This window comes from Heloderma suspectum, chromosome 2, assembly GCF_057233095.1.
Source record: "Heloderma suspectum isolate Gila_16-S chromosome 2, 16-S_ref, whole genome shotgun sequence".
NCBI classification, from domain to species: Eukaryota; Metazoa; Chordata; class Lepidosauria; order Squamata; family Helodermatidae; genus Heloderma; species Heloderma suspectum.
The window spans coordinates 190,135,060-190,147,830 of record NC_139459.1 but is presented as its reverse complement, the minus strand read 5'-3'; the positions used below and the strand labels follow the sequence as shown (position 1 = coordinate 190,147,830).

The 12,771-nt window shown below is 44.2% G+C and overlaps 1 protein-coding gene across 1 annotated transcript in view; it reads right to left on the bottom strand.

The window, feature by feature from the left end:
* Positions 1 to 2,837: 2,837 nt before the first annotated feature.
* LOC146353619 (keratin, type II cytoskeletal cochleal-like) overlaps positions 2,838 to 12,771 on the bottom strand; it is a 28,006-nt gene continuing 18,072 nt past the window's right edge. The window contains exons 5-9 of the mRNA XM_084836888.1: positions 12,156 to 12,320; positions 10,719 to 10,844; positions 7,093 to 7,313; positions 4,746 to 4,780; positions 2,838 to 3,663 (exon numbers count right to left, since the gene is read on the bottom strand). Of these exons, the coding sequence (XP_084693014.1) occupies positions 3,497 to 3,663; positions 4,746 to 4,780; positions 7,093 to 7,313; positions 10,719 to 10,844; positions 12,156 to 12,320 (714 nt within the window). The 3' untranslated portion in view covers positions 2,838 to 3,496. The remainder of the gene's footprint in view (positions 3,664 to 4,745; positions 4,781 to 7,092; positions 7,314 to 10,718; positions 10,845 to 12,155; positions 12,321 to 12,771) is intronic.

Here is a 12,771-nt window from a genome sequence, read left to right as displayed (position 1 = left end):
CCAAATCCCCTAAGGTCCACCAAAGAAACAGTGGTCAGGGAGAAAGAGGCCTGGCCATTGGAGGGAACCCAGGGGCAGGCAGATTTAGTTCCCGGGCCTGATATTCTACACCCCTGCCTTAAGGGGATCCCCACTGTGGGAAGCTGGGACCCCATTCCTACTTCATCTTAAAATGATCCCAGCCCAGCGCCTCCTACACCTGCACTGCATAGTTGTGACATGAAATAAGCCTTAAGTACTTCCCACTCCTCATAATACAAGCATGATGAGAAGATGCCCTTAGCATAACCTGACATTAGTTATCTTGCTATGGAGAAGGAGAAAAAAACCTTCTCAGTTCTGTCAGCTGAGCTGGCAGGTCCAGAGCAAGAATTATTATCCCTTGGGAGTCGTGGGTGGGGAAGTCAGTGCTGGCATGGAGGGCAACCCAAGACAGGCCACAATGTATACCCTAGAGGTGGAATGGAGGGAGGAAGTTCTCCTTCTGGTCTGCTGCAAGGCCCTGCCTCCCACAGAGTCAATCTGCACCCTGATTGGCTCCCCAGGAGTAGACCCAAGCCAACGGCCACAGCCCACTGTGGGGCCACAGCAAACAGTTGCGGACCTGCCCTTCTCTCCTCCAGATCCCCCACCCCCACCACACAAACTTGGGCTGCCAGGTAAGCTGGGACCTATCAGTTATGGTCAAGAATTAATGGGTAATAAATGTGGTATAGAGTATAAACACCAGAAACCAGATAAACCGTATCGATGTTTAGGTAGGTTTATAATCAGACTTTAAGTAGCAAATTTTGAGGCGTGAGTTGTTTTCTCAAAGATCAGATTCAGAATCAGTCTTATCTAGCCTGATATATGTTAACCTTAAGCATCTTGTGTATTCTAAAAACTCATTGGAGTTTTTGAGGAGTTGAAAATGAGTTCAGATATATGGGTTAGTACTCTATCTATCTATCTATCTATCTATCTATCTATCTATCTATCTATTGCATTTACTGTATATCCCGCCTTTTTTGCTCCTTAAGGAACCCTAGGCAGCGTACATACACCTCCTCCTCTCCATTTTATCCTCACAACAACCACCCTGTGAGGTAGGTTGGGCTGAGAGTCTGCGACTGGCCCAAAGTCACTGAGTGAATCTCCATAGCCGAGTGGGGACCAGAACCCGGATCTCTGACTCCCAGTCCAGCGCTCTGTCCATTACACCACACTGGCTCTTGTGTGTATTGCAATGAAGTATTGTTATTCAGAGCTGGGAAAGGAACTTAGAAATTAGAGAGCTCGCCTTCTTAAACTGAACCCTTTGATAAGAAGGAAAGTTACAAAATACTAACTCCTTTTAAACTATTAATATCTTAGAATGTATGCATTTCTTATAACAATTGTTTTAGCCTACGTATGTTTTTATTGAGAATATACAGATTATTTGACACAATAGGAAAATGGAGCTAAAGATTCTTCTCTATTTTAATTTTTTTGTTAGTATAAAAAACTAATGTTGAACCCAGCCTGCAGCACGTTCTGGTGTATTTTTTGTCTGAAGTGTCTAAATCAGTATAGATAGTTAACTGGCAGACAAGTTGTAGTTATACATATAGTATTTATACAAGCCTTATAATTATTAAAAATAATTAACCTATTTTTATAGGTACACATCATGTTGATCTTTTTGTTCCATCCCCTTTCCCTTGATCCAGCTTGTCTTCTCCCTTGCCTGTGTAACTTACTTCTTCCCTCCTACCTCCTCTTTTGGCATCAGCTTCAACTCCCTTGAATAATTTTCTTCATCTCCCAATGGCTCTTCTTCCCTGCCTGACCACCTGAGGAAGCTGCTGCTGGCGTTAACCTGATCATTGCTGGTTTCATCTAAGCACTGTAATGTATGCATATACAGTTTGACTATGGATCTTGGAGATCTGCATCTTAGCGATAGCCTGATCCAGTGATTTTTCTGTACAGTGCAGATTCATAAAGTTCAAAAAGAGGTTCATGCTGTGTGGATTCTCCGACCATCCCTGGTTCTTATCTTAGGACACACCACAGCCTACAAATAACGCTTCAGAAGTGCAGTGCCTGTAGCAGTGTTTGGTTCTGACAGCTACTACAGGCACTGGTAGAGAATTCCCTTCCAGCCCTCTCAGAGCTGCTTCTTGCGAATTCCTGCACTGCCTGGGTTTTCCTGACACAGAGGAACAAAAAAGTAGCTGAAACTGTATTGTTCCTCACTGCCAGAAGCACTGTGGACAAGCAGAAATGGTGGCACTAAAAGGGCTGGAATGGATCTCTGCATGGATACCTTTAGTAACTATCAAGATCAATAGCTGTTTCAGGCAGCCAGAGGCCTCTGTATTCATGGAACTTTGATTTCAAGCTGCTGTGTAAACTGGCCCTTGCATTTCAGGAACAAGTGTTTCCGTTATTTTCTCCATGACATCCTAGCTCCCTAAAAGTTAATTGATTACCCAACATCTCCCCACTACAGTCTTAAAGGAATATCTCAGCTGTGACAGCTAGAGTTAAAATGGCCTCCTCAATACCATAATAAAAAGCAGCGTGTGTGACAAATGTGGCCCTGTGTGATCTGCATTATTCCTATAGTGCAAACCTATACATGTCTACTCAAAGGTAAGTCCCACTGATTTCAAGGGGGCTTACTCCCAGGTAAGTGGGTCTAGAATGGCAGCCTTACAGTGCAAACCTATACATGTGGACTCAGAAGTAAGTCCCCTTGAGTTCAAGGGGACTTACTCCCAGGGAAGTGGGTATAGGATTGCAGCCTCAATCTGGTTTATAAGACTACAACATGGAATAGGAAATAAAAGTATCACAATACACAATCATTTTGCAAAACAAAAACACAAGGTTTTTCCCATTTTATTTTTGTGACATTCACATTTTTTCCTTCCAATTTCTGCATTAAACACAAACAATGGGAAATTTACCTCCATCGTTTAGCACAGCCTTTCCCACCCTGGTGCCCTCCAGATGTGTTGGAGATTGGTGGGGATTTTGTTCTAGTTCATTTTGATCAGGATTTACCAAAAATGTCCAATTTCTTCATATTCGGGATGAAAAGAACTTGAGATTCTAAACATTCAAATGTGGGAGAAAGTGAAACTGACAGATCCCTCCATCCCTACGCCCATCATCTCTAGCCAGTATTGCACATCTGGAGGGCACCAGAATGGGGAAGGCTGCTTTAGGATGTAATATTTCTGGGTTAAGCCTGCTTTCAGCAAAGCTTCTCTTGATCTCAATAGAGGCATCCCCAGAATCTAGGCTGTTTATGGGGATGTGGAGAGGGAATATATACTTGCAGAACATCACTATCAGCATTTCAGTAATCCCTGCTGGATTGTGCAACCAGTTTGAATGTTGGGAGACAATGAGTCCCCCCACTCTACTTTCTTTCTTGCTGTGTTGTGGCCGGGAAAAGAGGGGGGGAAATGGAGATGTAATTTCTTTCGTTCAGGCAGTGATGGCCCTGGCTTTCCTGAGCTTAGTTTATATTGGCACTTCTCCTGCTTGTAGACGACTTCACACTGTATGTCGATTTTATGCTGCCTGAACCACTTCCAAAGCTGACGATTCCACCGCCCATTCCTTCTCCCAGGTGTAATCCTCCTCCGTAGCCATATGCACCACTGCCACTGGTGTTATGCACAGCTGCAGCACATAAGATAAGAAACACAGTGCATTTAGGTGTAAGACTGTGGGAGCTTGACCTCTGCGGGAGAATGCAGTTGAGACTGCTTCTTGACAAGTAAGGAATTTGCCCAGAAACCGCTCGTGACTTTTTGGCTCGCCTTGTAAATATGTTTACATTGCCCTCTCTTGCCTTCGCTTTCAATTGACTTCACTTGTCCTCAGAGACATCATCATGGAGCCAAGTCTGAATGGCTACTGAGCACTGAGGCAGCGTCCTATTCCCTGCGAGGTCACCGACTGGCTGGGATCACTCATGTGACGTACGTAATCCAAGATGAAGCAGTGGCAGCCAAGGCAAAAAGACTTCTAAATGCAACTGCTGCTATTGAAACCAATGTTGATCAACAGTGTAACAGACACTCCCTCCCAGTTAAAGATGGCTGCCTTCCCACCAATGGGGACCCATCAAAATTTGAGACTGTGTGCTTTCTGGAAGAGTCGTAAGCCTCTGCTCTTTAGGCTGGCATTCAATGGCCAATGTGGAGTAGAGGTGGGTTTATTTAATTTAGGGCACAATCCTATGCATGTTTAGACAGAAAAAAGTTCTACAATTCCCAGCATACCCCAGCTAGCCTTGCTGGCTGGGGAATACTAGGAGTGGTAGGACTTTTTTCTATCTAAACATGCTTTGCATTGCACCCTTAATTGGTTATTGTATTGTAGTAATTTTACATTTGCGTTGCTGAAGTTTCCAGTCTCTTGAGCCCTTAGCTTGGGACCAGATAGGAACTGAACTATATCCGTCAATAAACTGTATTTTGGAACGCAACCATTCATGCTGGGGGCAATTTGTATGGCAAAACTTGAGATCATTTACTGGATAACAGACTGCCTCCCAAGAATATAGAAGTTGGCTATTCTTGTCATATATAATCATATATATCTCACCACTATATACATAAGCAACTGTCATAACGAGTAGCTTGGATTTGTCATCCACACCCTAAGTGGGGCTTTCAGTGGCTTGTGTTTGTCAGTTTTTAACGTGTTGTGAGATTTGTGGTTGCAGAAAGGGAATTCAAGAAAAACACACAACTTACTCATGTTCACAGTACCAATTCCATCACCAGACAACCTATTGTAAATAAATAAAAAGGAAGAATTCAGGTTAGTTATCATGCCCAGGTGATTTTAGCTCTTGGTGATGAAGAAGGAACACCAAAGAAAGACTTGTCAATATAAAATATTTAGAGGTGGCGGCTGTGTGTTGCTAATAATTAATGCACACATACCAGCCCTAAGGATCCATAGGAACCACCATGCTGGTTAAGGCTAAAGTTCCATTTAGTCCCCCAGTGTCCTGTGTTCTAGAGGGCACACAACAAATACAAAGGCAAAATACAAGACAATAATAAATCACGCCTGTCCTGTTTAGAAACAGCTTGGCCAGATCTTTCTAGGACTAGACCGTCAGGTGGATGTAAGGAAAGTGAATGGGTACTGTCTGGTATTGAGGCATAAGTATGGATGTCCATCGCCAGGAAATCTAGCCTTTTTCAGGCTCACCAGAGTTCCATGGCATGCCTGACTTGGCTTGCTTTTGCACGCCAAGTTGCTCAGTTTCCCCAAGTTCTGGGGACTTTTAACACTTTTTTTTTGTTTCAGATGTAATTTGTGCATGTAGAGTTTTGCACAAATTATGGCTCTAAATTGTGCAAATTTTGGCTGCAAATTGCACAATTTTTGGAATTTACAGCTGACATTTTTGCTTCTTTTTTTCTTTTCTTTTTTACAAAAAATAATGATTTACAGAAATTCTGCCAGCCGGCCAAAGATGGAATAGAGTCCGGGGGGGGGGGGGCTGAGCCAATAAAAGCTCATCGAGCTCCCCCCCCCCATCCAGCCGGATTCCTCTGACATCCCTAGGCTTGTTTAGCGGTGGTACAAGAATACCACGATAACCAATATACTTCATAACTTCATTTTTTAAAATGTGGATTGTGTTTTGTGTTCTCCAAATGCTGTCAAGAGAGGTGGGGGCAGTGTCAAGGACCCCAGAGGTGTTTTTAAGATGGGAGGGGGCTCAAGGCTGGCTGGACAGCATGGATGTTGCCTACTTTTCATGCAGATGTCTACATGTTCTGATTGAATTGACAAATAATAAAGTTATCACATTCAATATGGTGGAAATCGGTTTATCACAACAGTATGGACATTTGAATAAAAAGAAAGATCTAAGAATCTCTTCTTAGAAAGATTCTTAGAAAAAAATCTCTTGACTACAACAGCAATTGCTACTGTAGCTCCAAGGGTGCCTCTGCAGCCACCCCCTCCAGCCAATCATCCATGGCTCATGGGCAGTGCTTACTTTTTAAGAAGGGAGGAGTCAGGACTCATGCCTGTATTAGAGCCCTGACATTTGCCCTGAGAGGAAGTCCTACTCTTTAGTTCTAAGTGTGTACAGATAAAGTGCACTAGTGAGGGAAAGCCACTCTCTGTGCATGCACAGGTGCATTTTTCATATATATATATATATATATATATATATACACATACACACACACACACACATATTGTATATCCCTTAACAAGAGGGCATGGCCACAGATGGGAGGGGATTGTGCCAGGATTGTTATGGGAGGAGTGGAGCTACAACTGGGGGGCATGGAGAACCTCATTCAGTCCAAGGGCCAAATTTCATTTTGGAGAAGCTCTCAGGGACCGCATTCCAGGGCAGAGGCATTTCAATAGTTTAGAATGGGTAAAAAACTACACAAAGGCCAGGAAACCACTGAATGATTCAGGAGTGAAGAGAGTAGAGCCTTTTGGGGAACACTGGAGGGCCAGGTTTGGCCCCCAGGTCTGAGGTTCTGCACCTGAGCTACAAGATGACGTCCATCAGGGCCTGCAGAAGGTTATGCCCCCCTCTAACTACTTAGACCACTGTCAGTTAATAATTAGTGGGTAAAGAGTAAGCCTGTCACCTGATTCAAGAAATTTCAACCACTTAACCAATATCAGTTTGTCAATTAACTGGTCAAATTTGCATATTGGTAAAAACAATAATTCTGAAGCAAGAAGCACACTTGCTTTATTTTTAGATGACACATGCATGGGCTATAGCAGGCATCCTCTTAGAAGAGGCCATGCGAGACAAAAGGGGAAACGTTTGTCCTAAGATAGCGCTTGTCACGTGAAGTTTTTGTAAGTACCTATTTTTAAAATTGCATAATAAAATCTGCTGTCTGGGGACACCTCTTTAATTGGTTTAAACCTAAACAAAAACACGGTTGCCCTCCAAATGTTTTGGACCAAATCCCATAAGCCTCAGTCAGCATGGCCAATGGTCAGAAGTTATGGGAGGGCACCAAGTTGCCTTTCCCTGGATTAAACATTTCAGCCCTACTACAGAGGTGTAATGATTGCAGCTTTGCATCTGGCACTCACCGGCTCTCCTCTCCTTCCAGCAGCTTCCTGTAGGTGGCGATCTCGATATCCAGGCCCAGCTTGACATTCATCAGCTCCTGGTACTCCCGCAGCTGACGGGCCATCTCTTGCTTGGCTTTGTTGAGGGCGGTCTCCAAGTCATTTAGCTTTAACCTGGCATCTTTGATAGCCATATCCCCACGGCCCTCTGCTTCAGCAATGGCTGCTTCCAGCTTGGTCCGCTTGAAAGACAAGATACAGGATCATTCAGAAGTTGTATCTATTCATCTCTCTAAATTTGTGGGATGGCTGGGGGAAGAGTCCCTACATGATGAAAATCAGTACGTCAGGGAGAAGACTAGGCTAGAACCATTCTCCCTGTCACTTAGTTTTCTAGGAGAAGAGAGAGCTTAAAAAAAAAACAGTTATGGCGAAAGTATTCAGTCATGTGACCCCCTCCTTGCCATCTCAAATGGTTTTACCATATTATGATAATGAGCTACTTGTTTAAAGAGCTTCTGGTAAATAGAAGGTAGAGAAGGTTGCATCTGTCTTTATATTTCACTACTTTCCCAATTGCGCTCATCAACGTGACAATATGACCAAATTAGTTAGAACAGCTAATCAAGATAACTTGGGACTCATGAAGTTGAAGCAGAACAGGGTGGTGGAATGCTGAGGTTGCAGAAAGGACTGCACCACTTTGGAATGATCCCTGACAATTTTTTTTAGATCCCTCCCTGCAAAGAGAAAACTACTACATCAGGGAGAAAAGTTCTAGCCCAACCCTTCGCATACTGTACTGCTCTCTGTTTACAGAGAGTCTTGAACCAGAGTTTTAAAATCCACCGTCCACCACCACCCATTGTGTTGTTGTTGTTGTTCAGTCGTTCAGTCATGTCCGACTCTTCGTGACCCCATGGACCATAGCACGCCAGGCCTTCCTGTCCTGCGCTCTCTAGCTGTCTGAAATGTTACAGTCCATTCTATCACCTTATTTTCCTGCATGTGCAGAACAGGCTCAGCCTAGGTAGTAGAACAGGAATTCCTCAACATCTTCTTAGAAGTCATGACAAAAACTGGAATTCACATTATACTTTGTCATTGTAATTCCAAACTATGTTGTTGTTTATTCGTTCAGTCGCTTCCGGCTCTTCATGACTTCATGGACCAGCCCACGCCAGAGCTTCCTGTCAGGCTGTCGCCACTCCCAGCTCCCCCAAGGTCGAGTCTGTTTTGACTATCTTCTGACCTGGGAGTCCCATCTTCCAATGGTATACCGACATATCTCTGGTTGTACCGATCCATTTAGTTTTCACAGCAAGAATACTGGGATGGGTTGCCGTTACGTTCACCAGGGATCATATTTCGTCTGACCTCTCTGCCATGACCTTCCCGTCTTGGGTGTCCCTTCACGGTTTAGCTCATGGTGTCATTGAGGTGCTCAAGCTCCAGCACCACGGCAAGGTAGCAATCTCCTTTGCCAGAGCTTCCAAAGTATACTTCCAAACTATGCTTCCAAACTACACTTTTCTCATTATACTTTTCTCATCGTAATTGACATTATACTTCCAAACTGGAATTGATATTATACTTTTAATGTCAAAACTGGAATTGAGATTAGAGTTTGTTTCATTCCCATCCTCCTCTATGCCAAGAGCTGAGGGGAAACAAGTGGGGGAAGGGAAGGAGGCCATAGCTCAATGGCAGAGCACTCGCAATGCATACAGGAAGTCCAGCCCTTGGCAATTCCAAGTGAAAGGATCTGGGGATGGAAGGCTGGGGAACGTGTCTTCCTGAGATCTCAGCAAGCCACTGGCCAGGCAGAGTAGAAAATATTGGCCAAGATGGCCTGACTCTATAAAAGCTCATTTCAGATGTAAGGGAGGGAGGGAGGGACCACAGAGGAGTGGCAAAGCACCTGCTTTGCATGCAAAATGTCCCAGGGTCAATCCCCGGCATCTCCAGGTAGGCCTGGAAAAACCCCTGCCCCGGAGCAGATGATGAGAACTATTTTCTCTGCTCGAGACCAACAGAGCAGACAATACTGGCCTAGATGGACCAGTTCTTTGACTCGGTATGAAGTGGCTTCATATATAGTAGTGGGCAATAAACAGTAATAATTCAGGAAAAGCATGTGTGTGTGTACGTATTGGGTTTGTTTGGGGGACTTCCACCCACTTCTCCTTTGCGCTCCATCAGTGCTGAGCCTGCAACTGCTTACTACCGATAGCTGCTCATATCATATGAGGCAAAGATTACAGGCCATTTGCCGTAAATGTCAACGAGTAACCTATTTCTCATGCTCCTATCACTCTGTTATCAGTACTACACTAGTGCAATGCAAGGGTGCAGTGCAAATACTACAGAAGAAAGGCATCTTGCTGAACAGCTGGGTTTCAGAGCTCCCATTCATTATTCAGAGGTGAGCTTCCCTGGGTCACACTGTTTGCCTTGCTTCAATGGGGATGTTTGCTGAAGCCGCCCTGCCCTCAAGGCAAACAAACACTGGGGGATGCACAATGGCTTCTCTCTCTGCTTTTGTGCAAGCTTTCCAGTTAATTCATCATGAAAAATATCCAGTCTTTGCGGGCACCCATCAGCACAATTGGTTCCCACCCCCCAACCCCTCTCTCTTTTGACATAATGTTCTCTCAGCAAACTGCCAACGCTTGCCAGGGGACAAAAACAAAGGGTAGAAAATATCCTGGCCTGAACTGTCATGAACAATGTAGTTCCTGAGGGCCAAAACAGATGCGATGCGGGAGTTCTGTGATCAGACTGCCCAACTCTTTAATTGTTTATTTTAAAGCAGGTGCAAGTGGCTCCAATTCCCTTTGAGACTGGCGGGGGAAAGGGCATTTATCCTTTTCTCCCCACACCACGTCCCTGATCTTTATCAATATCACCCCTCCCAAAGCTGTCATTAGCCCCTCATTAAACATGTAGGCATGGATGGGGAAATTTTCATCTAGAAAGAAGGCAGAGCTGGCAAAAGATGGGAACTCCCATCAGTCTCAGATGACTTAGAGGAAGGTTGAGCTCATCAGTTCCATCTCTCTGCTCTCATGCCAAAGGTCCTTCCCTTCAGCCAGGTTTGGAATAGAATCCCAGCCTGCACTTTTCTGGAGAGCATTGCAATGGACTTTTTAAAAGGTTCAGATGAAACCATGCAGGTAAATTTGGTCCATGGTAATTAACAATTTGGTGCACTAATGGGAGTTAAGATAGAAGCGATGGGCATGAAATAATGGGAGTTAAGATAGAAGCTATGGGCATTAAATAATGGGCATTAAGATAGAAGCTATGGGCATTAAATAATGGGAGTTAAGATAGAAGCTATGGGCATGAAATAATGGGAGTTAGGACAGAAGCTATGGGCATGAAATAATGGGAGTTAAGATAGAAGCTATGGGCATGAAATAATGGGAGTTAGGACAGAAGCTATGGGCATTAAATAATGGGTGTTAAGATAGAAGCTATGGGCATTAAATAATGGGTGTTCAGATAGAAGCTATGGGCATTAAATTGCAAGAGATGTAGGAAGTGGGGCCCATTTGGACACCCCATCACCACTCATATATTCCCTAAACTCAGTGCATGCCCTACAGAAAAAACAGTAGGACGGGTTCTTTCCTCCCACTCACCTGATTTTTCACATTTTCAATCTCGGCCTGCAGCCTCTGAATTGTGCGGTTAATCTCTGCAATCTCATTCTTCGTGCTGCGCAGGTCATCTCCATGCTTCCCAGCCTCAAACTGGAGGGCCTCGTACTATGATGAACACAACAACACACACAAAAGATGTTGAAGGAGCATGTGGGGTGTGTGCAAAGGAAGCTTTTATTATAGGCTGCGGACCAAGCAGTTTCTCTTCCCCACCATGGGTGCCTGTCTCTGGAGGCAGGGCCACCCACCAGCACCAGGGAAGGCATGCAGGTTTTTGACTTCATTGCAGCCAAGTGCTTTCCCCCCTAGGAGTGAATGGTAGCCATTCTTACTTTACTTTCCCCCAGGAGAGAATGGCAGCCATTCAATTACATGAGAGGAAGTAAGGCGTGGACTCAGGGACAAGATTTGGAATAGGAGCTAATCTTGACCCCTGTCAGAGGTGACCCCAGTATCCTGGGAACAGAGCAACAGGTTTTCACTCTCAGTCTGACAATGTTTCAAATCAAATCACAGACTTTGTCCAACAGGACACAACAGAAGTAATTGAGAACAGCCCCTTTCTGTATATCCCCTTGATACTTACAGGTCAAACTACACATTATGTTCATTGTACATCTGTAGTAGCTGACCTTGATCTTTCCTTCTTCTTTTTTTACTTTAGATTATGTCTAGCTATCCCACACCCTTCCTGGTGCTGGAAAGAAGGGAGCATAGTGCGGAGTGAAGCAATACATGTGTGTCTGACTGGGGGAGGGGGGTGAGTTTGTGCGTGTGTGAGTTGGGGTGTGGGGAGAGATGAGTGAGCTGAGGGGTAGGTGCATAGAACATGAGAGTGTAAGGGTGGGGGGTGTTTGTGAAAGTGTGTGGGGGTGAATACTAAGAGGGTATTACAAAAATAACTCCACCCTGTCTGCAAAGCTTCATCATTACATATGTATGTTCATCTGTTTGCTTATTAGCGTGAAGCATCCTGAGTACTTCAGTCGACAGCCATCATGCAATAAAGCAACACAGAAGAGGGAAAAGAACAAGTGGTTAAATTAATGGTGATGTCAGAATGGCTTCTACTCAGGGGTGATCAAAGAGCTAGGAGCTACACCCTTCCAGTTATGGGAGTTCTGAAGGCAATAAAAGGTACCCATAATGATCATCCTTGGGGATTCATTTGTGGATAACACAGTTCCTCAAGAAAGGCAGAATACCTAGCAGTAGGGAATGCAAACATCTGAAATGTCATGGGACCTCATTAGTAAAGTCCATAATTGGCCATGGTCATTATAAAGAGATAAAATTTGTATTCCCAGCCAGTTATTCCTGTATAAGTTGTACACCACTTTGATGGCTTTTTAGCAGATATGGTGGTATATAAATGTTCATCATCATCATCATCATTCATTTTCCACCATATCTCACCTTGCTTTGGTACCAACTTTCTGCCTCGATCCTGCTCTTGTTGGCAATCTCCTCATATTGAGCTTTGACCTCAGCAATGATGCTGTCCAAGTCCAGGTTTCGGTTATTGTCCATTTGAAGGATAACAGAAGTATCAGAGATCTGGTTCTGCAGCTCATGTAGTTCCTGGAGAATTAAACAGACATCCACATTTTCTTCAGGTCAGGAAGAATCAGAGTGTATAGCAACATCACAGTTTAGGGATGAAGTGAGGAGTGAGTTAGCCTGCTTTAGGTCTTGATGCCAAGATTTCTGATCCAACCAAGTGCCAGTTTAATGATCAGATACCAGGGGGAGAGGGGCAGGGAGGTGAGGATATGTGTGAAACATATATGAGAACATTTTCCCACTGGGGTCTTGACCTGTCATTCCTTCTGTCATGCTGACAGCTGATTAAAATGTGTTGTTGTTTTTTCTGAGTGAGAGAGTATATCATGGGTAGGAGCCAAAGAATTACATGCCATGGGCAGACAATGATCAGCTTGGCAGAAAGTGGGAGGGGAGATTACTGACCCTGATGTTTATGGGGTTCTGCATGTCCCTTTCAAGGGTCAATGCAACTTACTCTTTTATATGA